General features: G+C 41.5%; 1 protein-coding gene across 1 annotated transcript in view; it reads left to right on the top strand.

The window, feature by feature from the left end:
* The window catches only part of RASEF (RAS and EF-hand domain containing), a 41,976-nt gene extending 15,658 nt beyond the window's left edge, over positions 1-26,318 (top strand). The window contains exons 3-17 of the mRNA XM_040988732.1: positions 362-452; positions 959-1,054; positions 2,205-2,282; positions 3,512-3,627; positions 5,262-5,330; positions 6,654-6,738; positions 7,553-7,641; positions 10,485-10,719; positions 10,936-11,073; positions 11,181-11,328; positions 12,485-12,566; positions 13,259-13,373; positions 15,983-16,102; positions 17,148-17,224; positions 26,213-26,318. Coding sequence (XP_040844666.1) covers positions 362-452; positions 959-1,054; positions 2,205-2,282; positions 3,512-3,627; positions 5,262-5,330; positions 6,654-6,738; positions 7,553-7,641; positions 10,485-10,719; positions 10,936-11,073; positions 11,181-11,328; positions 12,485-12,566; positions 13,259-13,373; positions 15,983-16,102; positions 17,148-17,224; positions 26,213-26,318 — 1,645 coding nt within the window. The remainder of the gene's footprint in view (positions 1-361; positions 453-958; positions 1,055-2,204; positions 2,283-3,511; positions 3,628-5,261; positions 5,331-6,653; positions 6,739-7,552; positions 7,642-10,484; positions 10,720-10,935; positions 11,074-11,180; positions 11,329-12,484; positions 12,567-13,258; positions 13,374-15,982; positions 16,103-17,147; positions 17,225-26,212) is intronic.
* Positions 26,319-27,939: the final 1,621 nt, after the last annotated feature.

Below are 27,939 nucleotides of genomic sequence, written 5' to 3'. Positions count from 1 at the left end.
GTCATTTCTTTGCCATGAAGTTTTTTTGTTTTGTTTTTGGTCCAGGATTGTAACTCAACCATAATAAAAAAGATTTAAAAATTTTCAGACTATATTTGGTAACTTACAGAAGGTTTTTTTTTTCCCCACTACAATTGAGTTTAATGTAATCTAACCTCACTTATTTAACATCTAATTTTAACAGTATTATATTTTGAACTGGCCATGTTTCCAATTCCATTTAATGGCATGGAAGATGAATGTCATATTATTTTGAATGGTATATTTCTCTGGGGCCCCCAAATGGATGCGTTTAAAGTTTTGCGTTTGTGTAATGAGTTCAAGATTGCAATTGGAAGGTGCAATCCTTTTTGCATTTCAGAGCCCAGGACAAGGCAGCCATGCAGTTGAGTGAGTTGGAAGAGGAAATGGATCAGAGGATTCAGGCTGCAGAACATAAGACGCGGAAAGATGTGAGTGTGTGGGACTGGCTACTCATCCAGCATTCTTTATAGGATGGTTTCTTTCATGTGTAAGGCCCCAGGCATTCTTTTGGGTGTCGATCCAGCAAATCCAGGGTTCCACCAGTGCTGTCATGAATTTTCTGCTGGAGGTGTTTTTTTTTTTTTTTTGAGATGGAGGAAGAAAAGATCGTTATCAAGTCTATACAGATAAATAGGCAGATAAATACAGTGATGAATGCAGTAAAAAAAATGAGCGGGGATGGTATGATAGGCATGATTAGGAAGGAGCTTGCGCAGTTCTTGTACTTTTGCAGTCTCCAATTCCGGAACTGTTGTATGCTCGGAGTCCCTGGTTTTGGTCTAACATCCCTTTCTAGTGCTCTCTCCCCGCCACGTGGAAGAATTGAAGTCAACCTTCATGGGAACCACATTATTTTGCACCTCACGGGTGCTTGAAGATCGTTTAAGAGGCTGGTCCTTTTTAAATCGTCCAAATCTTTCTGATTTTGTTGTAGGAAAAACGCAAAGCTGAGGAGGCGCTCACTGACCTCAGACGTCAGTATGAAACAGAAGTAGGGGACCTGCAGGTGACCATAAAAAAACTAAAAAAGGTAAGCTTGCGATAGCCAGATGTTCAGGAGCAGCCTCGGGGTCTGTCTCAGATGGTGACTTAAAACATGAAAATGCATTGAAATGGCAGAGAGAATCAGACTTCAGAGTCAAGTTGGCTTCTTAAAAAGGTTAAGGACACCTCAGCTTCTTTTCTATTTTGGGGGGGGGGCTCTCTGGCATTTGCATAAATCTGATCCCATGAACAGTTGTCTATCAAACCCCACTTTGGTTTCTTGCGTCTTCACCAACCGATTGCTCTGCAGTCCCCTTTTCCATGTCCACTGCATGCTTCATGGCAGCGGGGCTGTCTGGGTTGTGTACACCTGGCTCCCTATTCCTGGTGAACTACAAGGTACTCGATGAGTAGCCAGTGGATGTTTGTTGAATCAGCATTGCTCTCTGAAGTAAAAAGACCCAGATCTCGGGGACTCCTGCTCTGCAGAGATCACTGAGGTGTGAGCAAAGGAGTCTTGTGGGTTAGGGATTTTGCTGTACTTTGTTCTGGTTATTTCATTCACTAATGTGCTGGCCAGTGTTTTAACAGGTGGCTCTAACTCTGCTGACTTCCATGGTATAAAATACTCCCACCATGGCTGATTCCAAACTGCTAACTTGATACATAGCTGGCTGCAATAAATTGTTACATGCAGCAAGATGCAGCAAGTCCAGTGTTAGGATTCTTCTACCTGGTGAAATGGGGGTGCGTTGGGACCAGTGCATAAATGTGCCTTAAGTGCACACCCCCAGTCCACATGATTCCCAGGGGAGTAAGCTGTTTGTTGGGAAGACTGTTTTCCACATTTTAAGTGTTCCTGAACTAGTTTAGTCCAGGTATACGAATGGGCCAAGGAACAAACAATGCTTATGTAGTTACACAGTTGTTGAGTTGCTTAACAGTTGAGTGGCTTCCAAAATCGGCTTTTCGGTTATTTTCAAGAAAATTCATTTAACAATGAAATCTTTTCTAAATGTTTAAATTATTTAAAACAAGACTTCAAATTCCTATACATTTTATGTAGTTTGGCAATATGCAAAATAGTGTGTGTTAACTCCTGTAGTTTTAATATCTTCATTCAAGGATACTTTTAAAATCTCACCGAAGTAATTCAATGTGAAATGTGTAATTGCACAACTGATTTGCTCTTTCAGCTTGAAGAACAGTCAAAACACGTAAGTCAAAAGGAAGATGTGACTGCATTAAAAAAACAAATTTATGATTTGTCAATGGTAAGAATCCCTTTTTTTAAACTACATTTTCGGTTAGACAACATATACATCATCATGTCAGTGTTCCAGAATTAGAAGCTTAAAGAGAAATTAATACCATATTAGAGAAGGTCTTCACCTACCTATACGCTATTCGTGCAGGGTTTACCCCTCAAAGTGCTGCCTATTGTGAATGCTGGACAACTCTTGGTTCATAGTTTAGAGTGGAAGGTTATACTCATCACTTTAGGGAGTTACTGTAGGTTATGCAACCAGACAAATGGCTTCCTCATCGCTGTACCTGTCCCCGAGGCTTGGTGCAAAGCTGACTGTCAGCTGCAGATACGGAAAGAACATGCCAAGAGAAATTCTGGCTTTTCTTACCTGATTCATTTGGTCCTCTGACGGGTGCTCTGTTGTTGCCTTTGGAAATGCTATGCCTGTCTGCTATTTGCTAGCATGGGACAGGAGAATGGCAGAGAGATGTCTCAAGCTTATTTCCAATCTTCACTCTACTGCAGCTTGGTGGGGACATCCGGCCACTTGGTCTTCTCTCTGTTCTGTGGTAGAGCGTGCAACACATTCTTGCATTTCCTAGGGAGGACAGTGTCATTCCATTTCCATCCTCTGTACGTGTGCTTAAGTCACCTCATTGTTCACGAATCCATCTGCTGTTCATCTCCTTTGGTATTTCATTGCTAATGTTGGGAAAAAAAAATCATGTGTTTAGCACAGATCTCTAACCAAAGGCCTCTAGTTATTTTTTTCTTTTTTAAAGAAACGTGTTTTCTAACCCACTGACTTATTGATCAGTGTAACACTTACAATGTTAAAGTTACAGGAAATATTGTTAAAACTAGCCAGTCTAAGAAAGCAGTCTATAATATAATAGGCACCATTTTCACAAAAAATGTTTAATAGTACCTTTGTAGTGCTCATTAGGTAAAAGAGGTGTTTAGACATTTTGTCAATTTGCCAAAAATTTTCTGGAGTATAATCTCTAGACTATTGTAGTTAGATACTTGATGTCAAGTCTGAAAAATGAAGATGGGCTCGAGGATGTAAGGTTTTGATACTTGAATAACTTGTAGTAATTTGAAGCTTCTTTGAATTGGTAGTCAGCTCTTGGAAGAGCAGGATCTGAGGAATGAAGGCAAAGTGGGAGTGATGTGTGGGAGGGTCCAGTTCACTTCGTTTCTCCCAGGCTCATGCCGCTGAATCGAATGTCCTGCACTGCTTCTTTTCTCCAGGAAAATCAGAAAGTTAAAAAAGACCTTTTAGAAGCCCAGACAAGCATAGCCTTTCTTCAGAGTGAACTAGATGCTTTGAGAAGTGATTATGCTAATCAGAGTCTGAACTCAGAGAGGTATGGAAGTTTGCATTTTGTTTTACAGTTGGGGTATAATGTTTGATGAATTGATCACCTGTATGAATACTCTGTGATATTAAAGGGCAACCATTAATTTGTTATCATGCTCCTTACTTTCCAACTGCTATGTTTTGAATGCCACAATTCATAATTCTTTGTTTCTAATTATCTTCAACAGGTTAGCTTGTTTAATTGCTGCCTGTTTAGCATAGTACAGAGCTTGCTTAATAAGTGGTTGAATTAACTGGGAGCTAGAAGAAAATATTCCTTCAGTATCAAGAGGCAGCTTGTTAACATCTTTGCCACCAGGAGTTCTGATCATAAAATGTATAAAAAGTAGACTTTTTAGGGAAATATTTTTTAATTCTTTGAAGTATGGTATTACTAGCACTTGCTGTATTCTTACACACAAACATGTATATAACCACATGGTGGGTGTGGGAAAGAACATGTTGTTTGCTTTGTTTACAAGATTTAATCAGTTAACAGAAAACATACAATGCTTGAATTAAATATTTGGGAAGGAAGAAGCAGTAACAGCTAAATAACTTTAAAACAGTGTCAGAAATCATACCACCTGTAGTGTCACAGTTGTCATGGGATCACAGGACATTTTATTTAAAAGAGGGTTAAGTTTCACTCGGTTCCTGAGTCTGTATTGTGGTATGTGTGAAATTTGTCCACTTTATATCGGTACATTTTTTAAAAATTGAAAATGCAGCAGAGTCCAGGCTCATGTTTGTGCCGCTAAGTAGTCGGACCCGGAAGCTCCTGCAGCAGCTCCAAGCTAGAGGCACTGCCCTCTGCTGGCAGCCGTCCTCAGCGTGATTAGGTTAACTCCAAGTCACAGACCTCCTCCCCCTTCCTGAGATAAGTGCTTTCAACATCCATGTTTTATACCCAAGAAAAGAGAGTGTCACAGATATTACAGTTGAGGCAACAGCGAAAAGCAGGAGCAAGAACACGGGGAAGGAACAGCCTGGCTTGGGGAGAGGCTGTCACGCCGGAGACATTTTGAAGCAGAAAGTATAAGTGAAGTAAGTAGTTTAGAACTTAGCTGGATTCTATAACTAAAAGACTCAGAATTCCTGGTTAAGGAATTGAGGTTTGTACAAACAGCTGAGAAATTGGCTTCCGCGTTTGGGAGGCAGACGGACACGTTTTTGTGCACAAAATTGGGACTCCCAAGAGTTTGGGACAGCTACGATAGGGTTTGGCTGCTGAGTAATGGGTCTAGGGCAGTCATGGGAGTACACCTGTTCTGAGAGCCTGGTTCTGTAGTTTGGGGTGAGATGGGGCTGGGTGGAGTTGGGGGGGAGAAGCAGGATAGGAGATGAAGTTAGTGACGTTAGGGAGGGGAGAAGGAATTACAAGAAAGCAGAAACCAGATCTAAGAACTTCAGATTTTTTTTTTTTTGCACCAAAATGTATCTCCTGATTTCTTTTCTATGAGCTTTTTAAAGTCTACTCCGTAGAATCTCAGATGAACAGAGAGGAAGCACAGGTAAACAGGACCAGGATCAAGGACAGCCATCTCTGAGAAAGGCTGACCCCAGGACAGGAGAGGAAGGGATAGAGAAAGCAGGACTTGCCACCCGATTCTCATTCAAACATAAAATATAATTTTGCAGGGATCTGGAAATAATCCGAGAATACACAGAAGATCGAAATAATCTTGAGAGGCAAATTGAAATACTCCAGTAAGTTCTCATGTAAAACCTTCATTCCATGTTCATTCCACTTCCTTTAGTAAAACACGTGCCACGTGCAACACACGCTGTCACATTTGGAGCCTAGGATCGCAGGTCTGTTTCTTCTCTATAGCATATTCAGCATGTCTGCTGAAGTGCATTCATCAAATGCAAGAAATACAGTATCTCGAAGTCCTTGCGAGGCAGCTTATGTGTCAAGCGTGTCTTGATTGTCTCAGTAAAGAACAGTTCTGATCTCGCTGCTTCCTCTGCTGCTCTCGATCTTGCTATTTTGCCAGGCTTCTCATGTTGGCACCTCTGAAATCATTCAAGTTACTGTCCTTGGTGAGGGCATGTTTTTCTTTTTTTTCTCTGTATGTGGAAATGTGACACCTGCTCTGAACACTTCATAACAAAGTTACAGTAATACTAACACTCTATTCCTCTAGTCCCACCTGACCTCTACCTCCCCGCCTACTTTCTTTTTTCTACCCAGGCCGGCTTTTCTTCTGGTTATAACTCTTTCAAAGAAGCAAAAGCCAGGCTTTATATTGTTCAGTAGCACCTTTTCCATATGCCAGGAGCTAGGAAAATGACTACAAGCAGAAAGAAAAAAAAAAGCCGCCTTCTATGTGAGGCTAATTTGGGGAGGAAAGCAGAAACTGATAAGTTTTGGATAGGAATAGGAAATGCTAAATGGGAGAGGAGTGGTAGGGAAAACCTCTGACCTCAAAGGCTTCGACCGCCCCATGAAGGTCATCACGGTGTTCCTGGAGGAGGTGACAACTGAGTTGACATCTGAAGGCTGAACTGGCAGGAGGTGAGGGAAGATGAGCCACTCAGTGAGGCAAGGACTCTGCCGCTGTCCTCCTTGTGTAGAAGAGGGAGCCATGGCTCTGACGTGTAGCTTAACCTCCATTATGTTACAAGCAAGTAAGGACCTGTGTTGGGATGTGAGCCCTGAGTTGTCCGAGATCAACGTGAGTGTGATGATCTGATGTGAGCAGTGTTGGGTGGAACGGCAGGAGGCTGCCAAGATGGGGAACGGGCCCTCTGCATTCAGGCCACTGGGAAACCCAGTCTGTAAACGACGGAGATAGCTGAGGGAAGGGCAAGGTCTATAGCATTGCTAATTCATTGCTAAAACACTCTGGTCAATTCAGTTGCTGCACTTTGAACAAAGACTTGGATCTTAGTGAATGAGCTTCCAAGGGGCATGGTAGAAAACTGCACAGCATTGTAATGTCACATTCTGAATGCCAGGACCTGAAAAATCGTGGTGACATTGAGCTACACTAATACCCTCCTTATCTCTGTCTCTCTACTGTGCAGAACGGCTAACCGGAAGCTGCATGACAGTAATGACGGCCTTAGAAGCGCCCTCGAAAACAGTTACAGCAAGTTGAATAGATCCTTGGTATGCTGTATTTTAAGATGCTTTTCAGTTTCTCTGGTGTTGGGATTATTTGAAGGTGGTAAAAACCGTTTGGTTTCTTGCCAGATACTTCCATGTAGGTCCTTACAATAATGAGTTCTTTCCACAGGATAGAAAGGCAGTATTTCTCCAAATTAAAAGAAAAAATGTGATCCTTCTACGTCAATAAATGCCTCCACGTTGATCAACTCTCTTGTAGAACGCTTTGGAAAACTAAAAACAGTCTAAAGTGTGAGCTTTGCCCAAGTTCATAGCGTGATGGGGAGTTGCAGACAGTATAAGTTGGAAATCACCTGGAGGAAGAAATAAAATACATCCCAGTTGAAAGAGAAGCAAGCTCTGGGTAGGGGTGTGTGTCAAGCCACAGCGAATGCTCCTTGCCATAGCGGTGCAGTGGCCTAGGGGCTGTGGGTTTCAAACCTTCCTTCAGAAACTAAACTCCATTTGGAAGTTTGAGGACCTTCCCAAGACTGCATTTTCCATGAGGAGGTCAAATTCAAGTGGAAGATTTCAGCATCATATTTGTATAATGAAAAAAAAAATCAATCACTAGGCCAAATTATGGTTTGTAAAGATGTAAGTCCAAGGAAACTGATATTCCAGATTCCTGGAAAATCTGGGGAAGAAGAGTAATCCTTTATAGAATATACAAAAGGATTTAGACCTGATTTGATGGCAGAGAAAGAATGTGCATTATCTTTGCTGAGGTCTCATTTCTCCATGGACTTCTTGAAAACTATGTGTATGAGTGAGGAGTGCTTACATGAAATAACAAGTAATTATTTATTTATCACAGCGCATGAATAATGTGTCACCAGGGAATACAATTTCTAGAAGCAGTCTTAAATGTAACGGTCATTCGGCTCCACCTCTGGCCTACGACAGGTATGTCAACATCTGCATTTTGTTGCTGAATTTGAAACCTAGATCAAAAGTAAAAAGAAAGTATATTTCCTTTTAGATGAATTCAAGCAGTGTAATGTATTTGGGGGCTGTAATTTCTGTTTTCTTGAAACTCACTTTAAAGTTCTGAAACATGAATCCTATTAAAAGTAAAATCCTTTGAAGTTGGTAAGGTTTTAACGCTGTTCTGACGTGGTTTGGTACAATATTCCTCATTGCTTTACCCCCTGTTACATTTTACAGGAAGTAGATTAAGAGCTATTTTAGGGAAAACCATGGACCTACCGTATATGATGCTGGAACTCATGCATTGTAGCATGTTGAAACTGTTGTGATTGGTAAATGTTTAAGAGTTCATGTGAGCTGTGTCCCAGAGAAATAAAACCCTTGAAACAGAAATGTTGCTAGTGGGTGTTTGTAAGCTACAACACTGAAGGAAGCACAAAAATGAACAAACATTAGAATTTAGTCTAACTTACTGAAATCAAGTGAAAGAGTAGAGCTATTATTTATGACCTACTCATAAAGGCACGAAGACTGCTGCTCGGTGTGTGTGTACACATATGTCTAGAGTTGCTATTTAAAAAGTGAATCTTGGAAGATTTCCAAGTTTACGAACAGAAGTGAAGTCAAGAACAAAAGGTTTCCAGTTCTCTGTGTCTTTGCAATGTTATGACTGTATGCTTAGCCACTTTTCATTTGGGTCAGCTGGTATAAGAGTGCCATGAATTCCCTGTGGCAGGCAAACGGTCAGCCTGCCATTCAAGAAAGCAAGACTTACTGGTGATCATGCCTAAGAAAATATTCTGCAGATACAAGATGGTATACCTCATTGAGCTGTTGAGTAAAGCATTTTGATCACTTCCTGATTTTATAGTCAACTAAATATCCTGATATTGAGTAGTATCGGTTTTTAAACATACATCTGTGTGAATCTATTTTTCTGGACTGTTAATCAGTTCTAAGCAAATAGGCAGATACATAACTCAGAATCCCTTTAAAATTTCATCATTTTTTAAAAAATTTTTCTCTTAAAGAAAGCAAGGCTTGTAAATATAGGACTGCAAGGTTCTCGGAGGTCAAGGTGAAGGGCGGTTATCCCAATACCAGTTCCCCAGAGGTGCAGGGAGCTAGCTTATTGTTTCCCACCATAGCCAGAGGCTGCCGTGGTCTGTTCCTTGCTAAGGGCTGGATAGTTTGGTACAGTTTTGGTGGTACTATAGAAGCTTAGAAGGATCTTATACATTTAATTTTCGTGCTTGACAGCTTTATTTGATCATAACTTGAAAAATCTGCTGCTTTTAAGATCTCTTATCAGAAATATAACTTATTTTATATTTTTACATGTTTCAATGATAGTAAAGGAAGTGTTCCCAGGGTAGAGCTGAATGGTTTAACAAAAAGATATGTGTTTGAGTTGGACAAGGTCAAGTTGTCCCTATATTTTAAATTTAGACTCAGATATTTGTGGGGGTGATCCCTCAACACAGGATCTCACGTTTCCTTCACTCTTCATTAAAAATACAAGTAGCTAGGGGTGGGTGTTGTAGAGCAGCAGGTAAAGCTACCCCTCCATGCCTGCATCCCATGTAGGTGCTGGTTTGTATCCCAGCTATACCACTTCTGCTTCAGCTTGCTGCAAACAGCCTGAGAAACAACACTGGCAGGTGGCCCAGCACTTGAGACCCTGCCACATGCATGGAAAACCCAGAAAGAATGAAAACTCCTGACTTCAGCTGCTCCAGCCCCAACAGTTACAGCTGTTTAGGCAGTGACCAGCAGGTGGAAGATTGGAAGATATTCTCTCTCTCTCTCTCTCTCTCTCTCTCTCTCTCTGTGTGTGTATGTCTGTCTTCCCCTCTCCCTCAGTAACTTTATTTTTCAAGTACATAACATTGCTGACCAAGACTTATGATCTCCAGACAAGTTTACCATTGGCTCTATTTCTTACTTTCTTTTTAAAAGATTTTGTTTGAAAGGCAGAATAACAGAAGAGGGAGAGGGACAGAGAGAGGGAGAGATCTTCCATCTGCTCGTTCACTCCCCAGAAGGTTGCGAAGGCTGCAGCTGAACCAATTCAAAGCCAGAGGCCAGGAGCTTCTTTCTACCTGGGTGCAGTGGCCCAAGGACTTGAGCTAAGCCTTCGTGAACCTGGAAGCCGGTTCAGAAGCAGAGCAGCCTGGACACAAACCAACAGCATATGGGATACTGGTGCTGCAGGCAGAGGATTAGCCTATTACCACATTACTGGCCCTGACTCTGTTTTCTCTTGTGCAACCTGAAAAAAAAAATGTCTTCATATGTGTCATCCGTTTAAGTGTTTGATGAAGGCAGCTGTTAAGACATAGGTGAGTAGCCATTACTCAAATCCAAGAACCTTAAGTCTTAAATCGTCCTGGTTGCCTTTCCCCACCTGGGTTCTTAACCTGCCCTTTAGGTAGAGATCTTCTTAACACATGAATCAGAATGTGTTGTGACTTACCATTAACATACAATGACTCATGTGCTCCATGTAGATTTTTCTTAATAAAACTTGAGGTTGTACTTGCATTTTGATCGTCTTTAAATGAGGACATCAAGTTGAGCTTTAAAAATTAGCCCCATTTCCAAAATGCTTGACTGGAGAACCAATGTGTGAATGGATTCTTGCATAGAAATTCTGGTGTTGCTTGAAACATGTGACTGCCCCCGTTGCTTTTGTGTGGACTTCCTCACGGCTCTCTGCAAGCGTGCGCATGCGGATCTTGATTCCGTCTGTGCAGTCTTGTGTGCAGCGCTGAGCTCTCCGAGCCCTTAGGTCAAGCCCCTTCCTCCTGTGTTTTCAGGTCATCCCGCTCCTTCTATGTGGATGAGGACTGTGACCCGTTGGCCCTCTGTGATCCCATGCACAGGAGGAGTTGTGAAGTGGACAGTCTGCCCGAGAGCTGCTTCGACAGTGGCTTGTCGACCCTGAGGGATCCCAACGAGTATGACTCGGAGGTGGAATACAAGCCCCAGCAGGAATTTAAGAGGTCACACGGGGCACAGGAGAGCTTGGCGGGTGATGCTTCCGACACAGACGTAAGCTCTGGAACCCAGTGCTGTCACAGCCCTTATCCTTCATTGAAATCTTCTGACATAGTTCTGTCTGTCTTAGGAATGTTATACAAAGGAACTGAAGTCAAAATGTTGTCTCCACCAAGAATCTCCTTGTAACTCTGTTCTGTTGTAATAATGACTCTTGGCTCAGCTGTGTGGTTTTCTTTGACTTTTGCACTGTTGATCTTTTGAAAATAGGTTCCTGATATAAGGGATGAAGAAACCTACGGTTCAGAAGATGTGGCTTCTGTCTTAGACTGGAAGTCCCAAGGGTCTGTGAATGAAGGCAGCATTGTTAGTTCAGCAAGAAAGCCTATCTCGGCACTTTCAGCTCCTGTAGGTAGTCTCTGAGACACTCAAGGACACTTCCTTGACTTTGCCATATTGTGTTTTAGGAAGGGAATTGGCACCGGTTTTGTCTCACTGTGGCTTTTTCCCCATAGACAGACACGGAAAATGACAGCCCCAACTTCCCTGGCGCACAGAAGGCTTACAAGATTGTGCTGGCTGGAGATGCTGCCGTGGGGAAGTCCAGTTTCCTCATGAGACTTTGCAAGAATGAATTTCGAGGAAATATCAGTGCCACTCTGGGTATGCTATTCCAACAAATAATAGGAAAAGGTATCTTTAGATTGGCCTTGAATTAATGGATTCTAATGCAGAATATAGATTTCTCTCAATCTGTGTGTGTGTGTGTGTGTGAGTGCGAGTGAGCATCTGTATAAATTTGTCCTTTTAAGGAACCTACTCCCATATGAAACAATTAAAAAAATGAGATGGATATAACTTTTACGCAGGGTAACCGAGGAAAACCTTTCTGATAAGGTACCATTTGATGACAAAGTGACAGTATTTATGGCCAATTTATAGTTAGGATCAAAGTCACAGCTGAATGCCTGATCCATCTTCACAGCAGAACAGGAGTGAGAATTTTGATTCCACGTATTTGTGTAATAATCGGTAAAAGAAGTTTAATGTATGCAGATTATCATTTATTTCCCTTACTTTCCTGGAGATATTTTGATTGCACTTTTTATGATGGATGTCTATGTAAATGTATGGTTCTCTGATAGCACCCTTCCAATTAAAACGGCTAAAAGTTCACGTCAACTAAATATCTACAAAGACCACAGTATATGATCTGATTGCTAAAACTATAGCATACATACGAGTGCATTTACAAAGTTACATTCACATATATGCACAGACACACAGATTTGCCTACACACACACACACACACACACACACACACACACACAAGGATACTTCTGAAAGTTTGTGAAAGAACATCAGTTTATTTTGGTGCTGGGAAATTTTAAAATCCATGAATGGATTTTCTTCATCAAATTTTCAGGAACTTTTTAAGACTCCTCATCTGTATGTATGTAAAAATTGTACCCATATAAATCTATATTTTAACTCTACTTTCTGCAGTTTTTTGATGTGTCCTTATACATGCAGGATCTGTACATATATGTTCTTGCATGTTTGCACACATACACATCTCTCTGAGTTTTTCTCTAATCATCTAGAAAAATAAAGTTTCCCTTTGTCCCTGGACCAAATCTGCGCCCCTCCCCCCCCCCCCCAGCATTTTAACCAAATTATACAAGGTGTATCTTCACCTCATTTAAAGATTAATTTCCCTCAAGGTCATAGTTATTCCTCTTTGTCTCAACTAAGGGTTGCTTGATTGTACAATCCCATGAAATCATTTGCCTCTTTTTCTCTCATATTCCTTCTCAGGAGTTGATTTCCAAATGAAAACTCTGATTGTAGATGGAGAACGAACAGTTTTACAACTCTGGGACACGGCTGGTCAGGAGAGGCAAGTGCTTGAAGAACTTTCCCAGTTCTGCTTAGCTTTGTGCGTGTAGGCCCTGCAGGGTGCTTGGTGTGTTGCACTAAATCATTCCATAAAACAGTATGTTTTAATCCTTGTATTTGTGTATTAGAATTCCATGAACATTGGCATTTATGCACATTCTCTTCTTCACTTCTGTCAGTTGTGTCAAAAGATGTTCATGGTTCCTTTGAGCTGATATCTTCTTGGTGTGAAAAGAATGCTCTTTACTAATTTAGATGAGACAGCACTTCCAAATGCAGGAATGTGGTGTGGTCTCCTTAGCTGCGCAACTATAAATGATGGAGAGGAGGCTCCCTCAGCTCACCTTGGTTCAACGTAGAGACATAAGCGTAGCCACCGATTCATGTATGGTTAAAAAGCAAACCTTACCTCACACTCATTTCCCATGGGCATGGTTAGGCACAGCTCCTTTTTTTGTAATCATTTTATTTTGATAATCTTTGTATAGTTAATTAGGGCACAAAGGGTCAAGGGCTGCAGAAAAGTGGGTAAATCCGTTGTTTTCACATTATTATTATTTTTTCTGTATCTGGGGTAAGGGGAGAGATAGAGGGAGAAGTCCCACTCAGCCTCCCACCCATCCCAGGTCCCCGATGTGGGGCATGGTCCAAGGGTCCTGCTGAAGTGGTTTTGTATCCTTCTCTGTGGCACAGATTCAGAAGCATTGCCAAGTCTTACTTCAGAAGAGCAGATGGCGTTTTGCTGCTGTACGATGTCACATGTGAGAAAAGCTTTCTTAACGTACGAGAGTGGGTGGGCATGATTGAGGTAAGAAATCAAAATGGTGATGCATTTCCAAAGGCACTTAGCATTTTGGCTCCTTTCTAAGGAATTGTGCAAGTTCCCTCCCCCTCCCCCGAGATTCACTGCTGAAGGAGCTTCTGGGGGTAAAACTTGTCTTTTCTGTTGTAAATCAGCTCATCACTCTGTTGTGAGCAGATACAAACACATGTTACCTATACAGAACAAGATTTTGTGAACAGTGAGGTGGTGTGGCTAATATGTAGTAGTGTTGGATGCACAGAGGGGCTTCCACGCTTGGTGGAATTATAGATGAAACACCACCTGGACATGCATGTGTGCTGACATCCAAATTCTGCTGCTTCCGTGTTCTCAACATTAACCTGGAAGTCACTTTGATCAAAGCAACTGGGTTGCAAAGTCTTACAGTGGAATTATGGTTACATTAAAATTACGGCCATTTACTTACTGTGATGAATAATTGGTTGATTGAAAAGTATTGTAGAAATTGAGTGGTGACTGTGAAGATCTCTTCCTCTTACGTATGAAAAATATTTTTTTGAGTAACTCCCTTGCATGTCCTCTTTGAGCTGTTGATAAAACACAAGAGCCCTAGTTTTATGGAGCTTGTAATGAGGAATACAGATGAAAAGCAACAAACAGAAGTAAGAGTAGCTCATCAAGCAGTTGTTACTCATGACATGAAGAGAAAGGTGCTAGTACTACCTACGTGAGCTAGGAAAGTCATTTAGTGGCTCCTATTCTTTGCTTCTTTGAGTGAGTTTCCTCTGTGGTACCCTGCCTTGAATCCTGAGGGAGATCACCAAAGAACACAGGGAATGAACATGCTTTTTGGTTTCTGTTGAATTATGGCACAGTTCCATAAGCTCAGGGAATTCCTCTTCCACTCTCTCCTTACCTCTCCACACTGCCTTCCCCTCTACTGTAACTGTTGTTGAAAGACTATTGTAGTAAGTCCATCATTCAGTTTTTTAAGTGTATCATTATGCTTCTTAGTGCAGCATTTGGTGTCTAAAAGTTTCCTATCTACCATTATCTAATAAACATCTTAATGGGTGAATTTTTGGGAGAGCCTCTCATTCCCTTCCCTCGTTTACTTCTGCTTTTGTTGAACACTGAAGAGACATGCTGCCATGTCAATTTCATTTTAAAGCCTCATTTCTTGATCCAGCATCAGGGGGTAGTTCCAACCTTGAATGAACACTGTCTATAGATGCCGTGAAAGTAGTTCTCATGTGTGTGTCGGGGTCACCCCTCACATCTAGGAACTAGGTTTTTCTACTGTGCCACTCAGGGCATCTTCTCATAAATGCCTGCAGAGGTGGGTCATACCCTTTTTAACCCCTTCAATTTTTAAAAGATTTATTCATTTTTGTTTGACAGGCAGATTTTGCAGACAGAAGGAGAAATAGAAGGCTTCCCATCTGCTGGTTCACTGCCCAAATGGCCAACGTGACCGGAGTTGCCAGAAGCCAGGAGCTTCTTATGGGTTTCCCATGTAGATGCGGTGTCCCAACGCTTCAGACCATCCTCTCTGCTGCTTTTTGTTAAGCAGGGCTGAACCAGTATGAAGCCGGGAGCTAGGAACTGAACTTTTAACTGTTTTTATTTCATACTAGTAGAAAAAGTATTTGTGTCTTTTGTACTTGGGATAAAAAGGTTGACTTGTAAACACCATTGAAATAGAAAATTATGTGAGGAGTCTGCTGTGATGGTCTAATGGCTAAATCCTTACTTGGCATGCCCTGGGATCCTATATGGAAGCTGGTTTGTGTCCTGGCTGTTCCACTTCTCATCCAGCTCCCTGCTTTTGGTCTGGCACAGCAGTAGAGGATGGCCCAAAGCCTTGAGACGTTGTCCCTGAGTGGGAGACCCAGAAGAAGATCCTGGCTTTGGATTGGCTTGGTTCCAGCCATTGCAGCCACTAGGGAAGTGAACCAGTGGACAGAAGATCTTGCTCTCTGTATCTCCTTATCTCAGTAAATTTGCCTTTCCAATAAAAATAATCTTTTTTTAAAAATTAAAAAAATTATGTGAGAACCACAGCCAAATGGAACTTTGTGGTCATATTTCTTTGATTTATATTGATTTGTAACATTGGGGCTAAAAATTAGAAATCAGCAAATACACATTTCCTATGCACAAATTTGACTGTCCCAGGGCCTATTCTCGTCATTAGCATAAGGACGAAACCTTGTCTAGTAGCAAGGATTATGAAGTTAGCATGGAATTGGGTCCCTGCCCTCACACCTTTCTATTTAATCTCTGTAAGTTTCCATTTCCTAACCTGTAAATGGGGGTGTCAATTGCTTAAGATAGTCTGAGAATTAAAGATACAACCTTCAATATTAACAATCATACTATCACAGTAGACAACAAGACTTTGAGAAGGATACATAATATACTTGATTTTACTGAAATAAGACAATAATTATGAACATGATGAAAGTGTACACATTTACATGACACATTTACTTCAGAGTAGCAAATACATCATTTGGCGTACAAGAAACGGTTGGAAAATGGCAACTGCCACAGCTCATACCACTCTCATTGTTATCTTCACTTGGCTTATGTTGGATGCTTTCTTGTCTTTTTTTTTTCCTTTGGGGAAGGATGCAGCCCGTGAGACGATCCCTATCATGTTGGTGGGAAACAAGGCCGACCTTCGTGACTCCGCTTCTGCAGAGGGGCAAAAGTGTATCTCGGGGTACTTTGGAGAGAAACTGGCCATGGTAAGCATGAGGGTGAGTCTGAATTGGCAGGGACTACAGGAGCATAATTGGCTTGCTATAGAACTTCCTATAGAAGCCATTACATTGCTATAGAACTCTAGTTCCTAGAGTTGGTGGCTTTTCACGTTTGCCTGCCTTGGCCCAAGAGATCCTTACAGGCCCCTCTGCCGTGTTCGATGAGGCATGTGTCCTTACACAAACAGACGATCGGTTGAACGTCATCTCGGGAGGATCCAAGAGTCGGTGAGAGATTTGAAGCAGGAGAGTGATCTGATCAGTAACATAATCATGGCTTCCAGAAGGTTGGATAAGAAGAGTAGAAAATGCATGCTAGTTTTAGTGTGACAGGGCTGACCGATTCTGGTAGAAAAATGATGGTGTAAAGGAGAATATTCCTGGACTGCTGCCAAGAGCAAACACAAAGTCTCTTTGGTAGACATTTTACTTTTATTAATATGATTATTATTTTCCATGAAACGGTTTTATAAGGATTCTCCCCTCCACTTCCCCTTCCTCTCTCCCTCACCGATTCCCTCCATATTATCACAGTAGTATAGTGTCCTTCTGCAACAGCCACAAACCCCACATGCTGCTGTTTAAGTATATCATGGCATTGTAGGTAAGGGTAATAGTAGAGAGTCGAGTATTCTGTTGTCAGTGTGTGTTTAACAGGTTCATTGGGAGTCTCTTATTCAGGAGTAGAGATGCATACTGCAACCTGTCTTCATTCTTCAGTGAGGACCTTTAGCCATTTTCTTCTTATCTCCTTGAAATTATCGGATGACATTTAATAGCACTGGTATGATTGCTGGAGATTAAAAACTTGAAACATACAATCTGCATGATTTTAATGTAAAATGAAGGACTTTAGAAACTATTCCTGGGATGCCTACATCCAAAGATTCTTATTTAAATATTGAAACTCTGAATTTCTTCCCTATTAGTTACTCTTAATATGCTCAAGGAAACATATTTTTACTTCATTTTATCTACTAGAAATGACAGGAAATCCAAGTTTAATTATGTGTGTATTTCTTTTCTACAGACCTATGGTGCCTTATTCTGTGAAACAAGTGCCAAAGATGGTTCCAATGTAGTGGAAGCTGTTCTCCATCTTGCTCGGTAACAGTTGGCTTTGTATTTGGAAAATCGGATAGGAGATTGAGTTTACCCATAGGTAGTACAAATGTCAAATCTGATATGTAGGTAGAATATACAGACACTTAAAAAATCAATAAGAAAAGGAGTTAAAAGATAAAACTAGCAACAGGCATCCAGCACAACAGTTAACATGCCATTTGTCATGATGGGGGCACATGGGTTCGAATCCTCACTTTGCTCCCACTTGCCAACTTCATGCTAATGCCCTAAATCATATGGCAATTTGGGGGAGTGAGCCACGAGATGGAAGATCAGTCCTTTGTACATCCGATTTTCTTTGCTTTCAATCTGTCTTTCAACTAAATGAGTTTTTAAAGATTTTAAAAATTTTTATTGGAAAGGCAGATACACACAGAGAAGGAGATAGAAAGATCTTCTGTCCTCTGGCTCACTCCCCAAGTGGCCACAGTGGCCAGAGCTCAACAGATCCAAAACAAGGAGCCAGGAACTTCGTCCAGGTCCTACCTGGATGCAGGGTCCCAAGGCTTTTGGCCTTCCTCTATTGCTTTCCCAGGCCACAAGCAGGGAGCTAAATGGGAAGTGGAGTAGCTGTGAAATGAACCGGTGCCCCTATGGGATCCCAGGGTATGCAAGACAAGAATTTAGCCACTAGGTTACTACCCTAGGCCCCAAAGAAATGACTTTAGTGCAATTTTTAAAATTCACAGTGTTTTTATACAATGTATTGTGTGTGAATTTTTCGATGACTTTGATATCAAAGTTTTCACCCTAAAATCAGCTTATCTTTTAATACCACAATCTGTGAACTTGCTTTTGGTAAACTTTTGAAGTACTCACATCCGGTGGGAAATGCCATTTGCTTCAGTCGTGAAGCAGATAGACGCGGGTGTGATGCTTCCTGACCTCTGTGAACGTTAGCAAAGCTGCTTCATTGCCAAGCACAGCAGGTCCAGCCGAGGTGCCACTGACATGGTTGGGCATGTCATAACAAAGCTAAGTGTTGACTTACAGCACTGATTTTTTTAAGAACTAGATTTTAAACACAAGAGACTATGAATATAGCTATTTATGATAACATGTTCCCAGGTTGAAAAAATAGTGGGACAGTGTGCAAGTGTCAGAATGATTAGTGCCTAGGAAGCTATTAGGCTGACGTCTAGTGTTAATAGTAATGGTTTTTGATATGAATTATAATACAAATGACATCATTTAAGAACTTGGATATAAATATTCATTTTTCAAAGATTTATTTTTTATTGTAGAGGCAGATTTACTGAGAGAAGGAGATACAAAAAAATCTTCCATCTGCTGGTTCACTCCCCAAGTGGCTGTAATGGCTGGAGGTGAACTGATCCAAAGCCAGGAGCCAGGAGTTTCTTCTGGGTCTCCCACATGGGTACAGAATCCTAACACTTTGGGCCATCCTCTGCTGCCTTCCCAGACCCCAGGCAGGGAGCTGGATGGGAAGTGGAGCACCTGGGGTAAGAACTGAAGCCCAAGGAGAGGATTTAACCACTGGGCCATCATGTCAGGCTCCAAATATTTAATTCCTGAAGTACTATTAAGAAATGACAATGATAGCTGTTAAATTCATCTATTTTGCTTAGTCTTCTGCAGCAAATTCTCAGCTGGCCTACAGGAATTTAATTTTCAAAACACAAAAGGGAAAAAATTCCAAGTAGGCATTAACAACGTTTGTGACAACAATCTCTATTTGCAGACAAAGCAAAAGCGTAATTTTTAATGTACAATTACACCCTTGAGTATTTGTGAGATTTGGCAAGATTCTTTTTGGGACCCTTGACCTACGCAGCTAGTAAACCTTGACGGTTACTGTATTTTGAATGCTGGTTTTGAAGTAATGCCTTGGCATTTATAGTGCTGAATAGACGAGTGTTCTGTTGCAATGTTTGAACTAGAACCTCAGGGTGGACTGTTGCCCTAACTTGAGACAAGCAGGAGACAAGTGTCAGGACTTCAGGTGACCTCCTTGCTGTTATTCGTGGCAGGACTTGGAAGAAGACCTGAGCCTCATGCAAACTTGTCTCTGAACGTTTTTCCCCTTGACATCAGTCCAAGAAATATGCCATCTCCCTTCCTCCCCCAACAACACTGTCCGTTGCTCCTGTTTAAAGCAGGAAGAGCTTACCTCTTGTAACAGAAGGGAAAAAAGGCAAATATACAGATTCAAATAACTACAAGTTCTTTGACCTGTAATTAGGAAGGAAATCATGAACTAATATCATTAGTAAAAATGTACCCAAGTAAAACCTATATATGGGGGTGCTTTAAGAATTTTGTGGGAAGGGACCAGCGTAGTGGCTAGTCCTCTATATCCAGTACCAAAATCTCTTCTGGACCCCGGTTTGAATCCCAGCTACCCCACTCTGATCCCACTTCCTGACTCTGGCCTGAGAAGGCAGTGGAGGATGGTTCAGGCCCTCAGTCCTTCCATGTGGGAGACCTGGAAGAAGACCCTGGTACCCAAGTCTGTGTCGTCGCATTCCAGCTACTGAGGCCATGTGGAGAGTGAACTAGTGAATGGAAGACTTTTCTTTCTGTCACTCCGACATTCAAATAAAATGAACAAAACTTGTTTTAAAACAAGTTTGTGTCAAGTGGAATGAAAAAACAAGCTTATTTGGGGGGACAAAAAAAAAAAACCATGAAGTTTCATGAGTCTGTATGGTGAATCAGATAACAGATTCTGCAGGTTTTCAGTTCATAGGGAAGACCAATGATTTTAACCAAACAAGCTGCGTTTGGCTCAAGTGGTTGGATTCGTGCCACCCATGTGGTAGCACTGGACTGAGTTCTGGCTCTTGGCTTCAGCTTTGTTCAGTACTGGCTATTACATAAACTTGTGGGGGTGACCCAGTTGGTAAGAGTTTTCTCTCTCTCTCTCTCTCAAATAACTTTTAGAAGCTTTTTTGGAGTTTTGCTTTGTGGATTAGTGATGCTCAGCTGGTGCTGGGCTAAGACATGTGAAGCACTTCTGGTCTCAAGTGTTTAAGTTACGAGCTTGATATTGCACAAGGCAGAATGCTTCAAAATAGTTGTGAAAAAAATCAAAAGTTTATTTTGTTGCAAAACAGTCTCGAATGCCTGCGTAGTCTTTTTATAGAACCAATTTTTATGAACTTTTTGAAAAACCCTCATATTTATGGGTTTTAGATATCTTTGTATTAAAATAAACATTGCAAATTTTGTCCTACAACCTTTTTGGAAGCCCTTTTATATACTGATAACTTACTGTGGTCCATAATATTTAATAGTTGCAATATAAAGAGATTGGAATTTCTTGAGTCTTCTCCTTAAACAGTTAAGAAGTCTTGAAACTCTCCTGTCTATCTTGTAATATATGAGGAAAAGGGGGTGAATAAAATTATCTCAGATCTTTTGTGACGGTCTGATTCTGATGATGAAGGGACTTCAGATGTTCTCAGAAAATGGAATGCAAAGTTAACTTTATTTTGATGAAAAAAGGTGAAATCTATGCAGTTTCCCTCCCTTTTCCCTTCTTCCTTCCTTCCCTCTCCCTCTCCTCCTCCTCTTCTTTCTTCCTTTCATTGTGTTAGCAAAGTTTAATGAAGAGTGTACACCTGGCAGGTCAGGGAGCAAAGAGGACATCTTAGTAAAGAACCGACAACCTTGTCTGTATTCAGGTTGGGTTAAATTATGGGTCCTCCATTCCTCCTACCTTGGCCCCATCTGTGATATCACTGGGTTAGGGGGGCATCCTATAATTCCTGGAATTCCCCTGGGAGCTTCATAATTAACTTTGTAGCCCCCTTTATGAAGGAGTTGGAAGGGTCCCCCAAGCTGTCCTCAGGAGATGGCTGGAACCCACCCAACAAGTTGATCCAATCAGAGCAAGACTTTTGATGTATAAATGCTGATCCGCTTTTCAAGACTTGAGTATTTTTCATCATTCCACAGAACAAAAGAAATTCCAATTTTCTTCAAGAATTTCTTCAACCCTTTTTATGCACACCTAGCTACCTTAACACTCTCCCTTCAAGAGAGGTAACCTGTAATCATAAGGGGGTAGAATGGGCCATCAAGCTGACATGAGAGCACAGAGCTCCTGGTGAGTTTTGTTCTCTTGGTGTCTGTCCTGTAATGTTTGAAGATGACCTTGGAAAAGCTTAACCTGCAGGGTCAGGAGGACGGGTCCCATTGGGCGATGGGATAGATTGGAAGCTATGGCTCACAGTCATCTGGAGCTGGACCGATTTTGCTTTGTTAGAGACAAAAATAAACTGCTTCATTAAAGATAAATGATGTTAAGAGAATCAGAGTATGGGATCCAAAGAAACAGAACAGCCAGGGTTACCATGACCCACTGCTGGGCCAGAAATTCCAACCCTGTTTGACCTGGATCCAGAGTTGTCTGACCTCATCCAAAAAATGTTGGATATGTGTTCTTATCTTTCTATTTGAAGCATGTCATGGAGATTCCCTTGGGCAGCAGCTGGCAGGCTTAAGTCGCATCCATTTTTAAGGACTGGGTTTGATAACCCTAGCATGAGAGCCTGATTCAAGGCAGCCTTCAATTGGGCAAAGTGGGCTTAGTTCTGGCTCACTCTTCCCCATACCTAAGGCTTCAACCTGGTAGAGAACTGTAGATGTTATCCTAAGGTTATGGGAGGAGGAAGTTGCTGCATAGCCTGGGTCCTTCCTGAGGTCAGTCTCTATACCTTAAAAATGAGGATGAGGGCATAAATTGCTTCCTGTTTTTCTCTTGGACACCTGTAGTCATATTGTGTCATAGTGAAGAGTCTGAAACCCCAAGATAGATTCTCAGGTGGGTGAAATGACTAACATGTAAATCATCTCTTTAGTCATCACTAGAACTGCTCCATTGGGTCTCCCACAAGGGTCTGTCCAAATATGTGAAGCCTATCCATAAATCCTCAAGGCAGCACTATCCTGGCATGCTTTCTGAAGATCGTTTCTGTTCTAGCCTGTACTCCATTAAATAACATACTGATTGCTTGCTATTCGGTTGTCTTAGGAGATCACAAGAAGGTTAAATGGCTCCAGAGTGTTCCAGCCCCACCCATACTGCAGAATCGATTCTTTATTATATCATAAAGTTGGGAGTGGCCTAAACTGCCTGTGCCTTCCTTCTGTGTGGTTTGTTTGATCAGCCTGACATCAGCCCTGTTGGAGAGGCTAAGACACTAACTTTTATTTACTTACACCAACTGGTGTGCAAAGGTGTTTAGATAACAAGGTCATTTCAGCCGAGTAGTGTCAGGTTAGTTATTTTTAAGCCTTAGACAAAGAAATTGAACTTGTGAATCATTTATCGTAGCACATTATTTTTTTATTATTGTTTTATGGCCTGATTTCAAGCCTCTGGTTATATAAATATTGTTAAATGTAGAAATAAAGCAGACATATGAAAATATTTTCTGCCTTTGGAGATGCTTGTCAACATAACCACACCCTAAATGGAAATGTTATAGTATTTGTGGACAAAATGATCAATTTTTAAAGTCCTATAATCATTGGAAAGTTACATTATAAAACTTGCAGATTATTGATTTAAATTTCTGTTCCTTCTATGCCAAGAAATGTCAGCAAACTTAGACTAACGAATGCACAGGTTTGCATTGACAGGAAGTGAGTTGATTTTTGAATAGAGGACATAAGTGTTTGGTTAACAAACTGAACCGCTCGGCTCTTTCTTGGAAAACTCAATCCCAGGTAAAGTTTCTCCCAGAAGTGCCACTTCCTTGCTAGGCTGAAAGATTGTTTCCATTGATATAGGAGTCAACACCAGAATCAGAGGCTTTAAACTTTTTGTATTAGGCTCCGTTCAAAAGGCATTTATCAGTGGCCGGATATTAGAGGCAAATACAAAGTCAGGCCACGTGTCAGTTTAGTACAAAAATGAAGCATTCTCATCCCTAATTATCTGTAAAATGCGTATAATAATCATACCCTTCTCATACAACAGCCTGCGATTCTTGCTTCAGGGAAATCCAATGGCTTTTTTTCCAACAACATACCTTAGGAGTATTTATATGAAAGATTGCAGGAAAATACAAATAAAAGATAATGAGCATTTTCCATAAGCTTTTCATTTTTTTCTGCTGATGTTAATGCTCAAATCCTGTCTTTTATTCTCTTGGTAACTCCACATGGGACTATGAAGATGCTAAGCAGAGGTAATAGAGACATTAACAAACCTGGAGCAGACATCATGGAGGAAAAAAATGATATTACTTACATTTCATCTAGCGTGTAGTTTCTTTAATCCACCCAAAACTGCATGGTCCCTTTAAGGCAATCAGAGATCCAGTTCCAAAACCATTCTCTCTGGTCTTTGGAGACCCTGCTGTGGTCAGTTGTACTGAATATCTTCAATATAAACTGGGATTTGAACATAGTATATACATTACATACTCATTAAAAATAATTGATTACATTTTGAAATATATTTGCTGGGTTTGAAGTATTACAATATTGAAATTTGTGTATTTCTCAACTTAGTGTGGCTATAAAATGCAAAGCGACATATTTCAGATCACATTGGTAGCGATGAAACATTTTGTTGAGTAACTACACCATGTCATCACCTAAGCAGGGGACACAGACATGGCATTGAGTGGTGTGGGGTAAAGGTTTGGGGCCAGGCACCCCAATTTACATGGGGCCGGCATCATGGTCACACAGGCTAATCCTCTACCCTGTGGCACCGGCATCCTATATGGGCATCAGTTTGTGTCCCAGCTGCTCCATTTCCAGTTCAGCTCCCTGTTTATGGCCTGGGAAATCAGTGAATTAAGACCTTGTCTCTTATCTCTCCTTCAGTCTCTGTAAAATTTGCCTTTCAAATAAAAAAACCTTAAAAAATTGTGTTTCTGTCCAACAGCATTGTTATACTGTAAATAGGCAGATTCCCAGGAGTCCCAAGTTTCCTGCTGCATATTCATAAACTTAGTTGCTTAAAACAGTTTCTTTTTAAAAAGATTTACTTATTTAGAGAGTTGGGGAGAGAGCTTGATATTTCAACCGATGGTTCATGCCCCAAGTGCCTTGGTAACAGTAGCTGTGCCAGTCTGAAGCCAGGAGCTTCAGTTGGGCCTCCCAGTACGTGCAGGGACCCAAGCACTTGGACCACCATCCTCTGCTGCTTTCCCAGGCACATTAGCAGCGAGTTGGATCGGAAGTGGAGCAGCCAGGACTTAACCCAGGGTCCTGATGGAATGTCAATCCTTAGGCAGGCTTTATTTGCCCTGCTACTGTGTCCTCCCCAATATTTTAAAGTATCTTCCAGATAGAATTTGCTGGTTGTTAGCTGGAAGCTTCCTCAACTATTATCTGACATGTGGTCAGATGGCACAGAGATTGGGACTCGGACTGGATGCCCAACTCCAGGGTACTCCTCTTCCCATAGGTTCTACCCATGTTGCATCAAATTCTCTACTGCCGTTCGAGGGCCTTTGTCCATTGAGGAATCTGGATTTCTTCAAAGGCAGCTGAAGCCAGCAAAAGGAAATTGAAATGGTCAGAAATGGTGCCTGGGCTTGGCAGTCACTGCATGACTTGCAGATTGTTCTCAGCAAGCTGAGTGCTGTCAGAGTAGAGAAGGGCAGGACTCCTCATGATGGAGGAACAGCAGCCACTGACGAGGGGAGCATTGCTTGAGACCATTAGGGTTATGGTGTAATACTTTATCTCTCCATGGGATGGCCATTCATGTCTAAGGTGGGACTTCAGCGTCTTCCCATTCCACAGGCATCTTCTGGGCAACATTTGGAAGGATCTTTGCTTCGGAGTTTTTAAGATGTTAAAGAATGAGAGACTTCTGTTTGTCAGGATTGCCTTAAATGTTAGTTCAGCAGGGCTAGCACCTTGGCATCAAAAGCTAATTTTTCTGGAGGCCCGCTGGTACTGGCATTCCATAATGCCATCAGTTTGTTTCCCAGATGCTCCACTTCCTGATTTCCTGGGAAAGTAGCAAAGGATTGACCAATTCCTTGGACCCCTGCATCCACGTGGGAGACCTTGAAGAAGCTCCTGGCTCCCAATTTAAGATCAGCCCAGCTATGGCCATTGCAGACATTTGGAAAGTGAAGCAGCAGCTAGAAGATCCTGTCTCTCTCTGTTCTTCACTCTAACTTTAAATAAAACAAGAAACTTAAGGGAGACAAAAGGAAGGTACCATCCCCTAATTTTACCTATCCTTTTTTCTTTATTGTGTAAGTAGTGCATGATTTTAATAACTGCCATTGCTGGGCCCAGCACAATGGCCTAGTAGCTAAATCCTTGCCTTGCATGTGCCGGGATTCCATGTGGGTACCAGTTCTTGCCCCAGCTGCTCCACTTCCCACCCAGCTTCCTGCTTGTGGCCTGGGAAGGTAATAGAGGATGGCCCAAAGCCATGGGACCCTGCAACCATGTGGGAGACCCAGAAGAAGCCCCTGGCTTCTGGCTTTGGATCAGTTCAGCTCTGGCTATTGCAGCCACTTGGGGAGTGAACCAGCAGAGGGAAAATCTTTTTGTATCTCCTTCTCTCAGTAAATCTGCCTTTACGATAAAAATCTTTAAAACATTGTTAACAACAGTGAGATTTGCTTGGAGATGGAAGGCACGATCTGATGTGTTAAGAAATGAGCTATGTATAGGGCAGACTATACAGCAGCTTGTATTGTCAGAAAAGAGCCAAAGTGGAGAGAGTGTGCATGTGCACCTGTGTGAGCATTGACTTTGTGATAGGGGCTGATACTTAAAACAAGTGCATCCCATTTCTGCATTAAAGAAAAGTCAACCTCTTTTACCTTCATTTCCTTATGTATGAAATTAAGCACAATAAAGCCATGTGGTTCTTGTGAAGCATAGGTTAGGTAACACCCATACAGCCTTTAGTTCAAGCCAGCACTCGACATTGCTACACTTACTTTTGTATCTACAGAGCTGATGGTGGCTTAGTGTGGTTTTAAACCCTTTCTCACTCTCTTTTCCCTCTTCCAGGGAAGTGAAAAAACGAACTGAGGAGGAGGATAGCAAATCCATTACCAACCTGACTGGAAACAGTTCCAAAAAGTCAGTGCAGATGAAGAATTGTTGTAGTGGTTAAATGCTGAATGGCCTTGGGATGTGAAGTTGTCATTCCTGCCTGCTGTGATGGGTTTGAATCTTCAGTGAGTGGAGCATCCTCCTGATGCGGTCCTGCAAAGAGAGAGAGAAACCGGGAAATGAGAACCAGGCCCTTGGATTTGTCTGCGACCTTGGCTTTTTGCTATACCTCAATGGACCGTTTGGATCTTCTGGTTAAATAGACTTGTCCTTACAGAGTCTTATAAAATATGTGTACGTATTTTAATGTGATTAGAAAGCTCACATGCACAGATCAAAGCTTTAGGAGAAGCATAATGGGATAATCAAATTGGTGTGATTGCTGACACTGTTGGTAACCTAAGACCATGCTCAGTTAAAATGTTTGATACTAGGGCAGCGGTCAAAGGGAGTTCTCATCCCAGCCCTGCTGTTAACTAGCCTCGTGATCCTGGACCTATCCCTAGCTGACATCTGCGGATCAGTTAGCTTATCTCTGAAGGCCTCAGCCTCTCCAAAGTTCTCTAAAACTTCAAGCCACAGGAAGAAGCTCAAGAATCAAAGTTTCTACAGGACTAATTCTTCCTGATTTATTTATTTATTTTTTAGGATCTCTGTATGGGTCTTTCTTCTGAAATAGGAATTTAGTAGAGAAAAAGAATGTTTTAGGTTCCACTGGAAGCAGAAAAAATATTTTTATATACATAAAGAAAATATATTTGACACAGAAGTAGTTCTATTTAGAAAGGGTATTTTCTAATGTCACAGATGTATGAAATCCATGGCTTACATAGTGTTTAAATTCTAGTGAGAACATGTAATGCAATAAGCAATGCCTAGGAAAGTTATCTTTCTTAAAAAATGTGTATATGTATATGTGTGTGTATAACAGACATTGGTTGCTAGGGGCTGAAAAAATGACAGAACCAAGAGTGACAACTAGTGGATATATTCTAGAATCTGAATAGTGGTAAAAGTCACATAACTTTTTGAATGCAGTGAAGGCCAATGAATTGCATATTCTGAAAGTGTAAGCTTTACAGAATGTGAATTGCCACCTCACTTAGAAAATATCAACGCTTAAAATGATGTCGCCTTTTGACAGGTGACAATATTCATTGTTATTCCAAACGTTCTCAAGATTTCAATGGGTGATCTTCCACCGAATGCGATACTCCTGCCTCCCTAGTCACCAGTGTTGTTCTCCTTAAATCTTCTGGAGATGCATGTCCAAGCTCAGGTGGCTCTGCCGGTTTGGCTTCTGAATAGGGCATCCTGTTGACTGCGGAGTAGAAATGTATGGAAGAAATAATGATCTCATGCGAGTCAAGGGAAAAATTAGAGTGGCCAGGCTCAACTCCAGCCTTTATAACTAGCCAAAAGTTATCTTCCCAAGGCCTACCATTAGTGAACTAGTATCTCTGATTAGAACCCACTTCTTCATGGTTTTAGTGATTCTGAATAGTACTTCTCCGAGGACCATGTCTTTAATACATGATCCTTTATGGAGCACCCAAACTGGCATCCAAACCACAGCATGTAGCCTGTAATTTTACATGACTAGTGACTCATTCTCAATGACCTGGGAGGTCTTGCTGTCCTAGGATGCGCACCACCTCCCAAACTCCCCACAGACATGTTTC

This window comes from Ochotona curzoniae, unplaced genomic scaffold (assembly GCF_017591425.1).
Source record: "Ochotona curzoniae isolate NIBS_2020 unplaced genomic scaffold, NIBS_Ocur_1.0 contig_50, whole genome shotgun sequence".
NCBI lineage: Eukaryota > Metazoa > Chordata > Mammalia > Lagomorpha > Ochotonidae > Ochotona > Ochotona curzoniae.
Note: the sequence above shows the minus strand (reverse complement) of the source record. Positions and strands in the feature narration are given on the sequence as shown.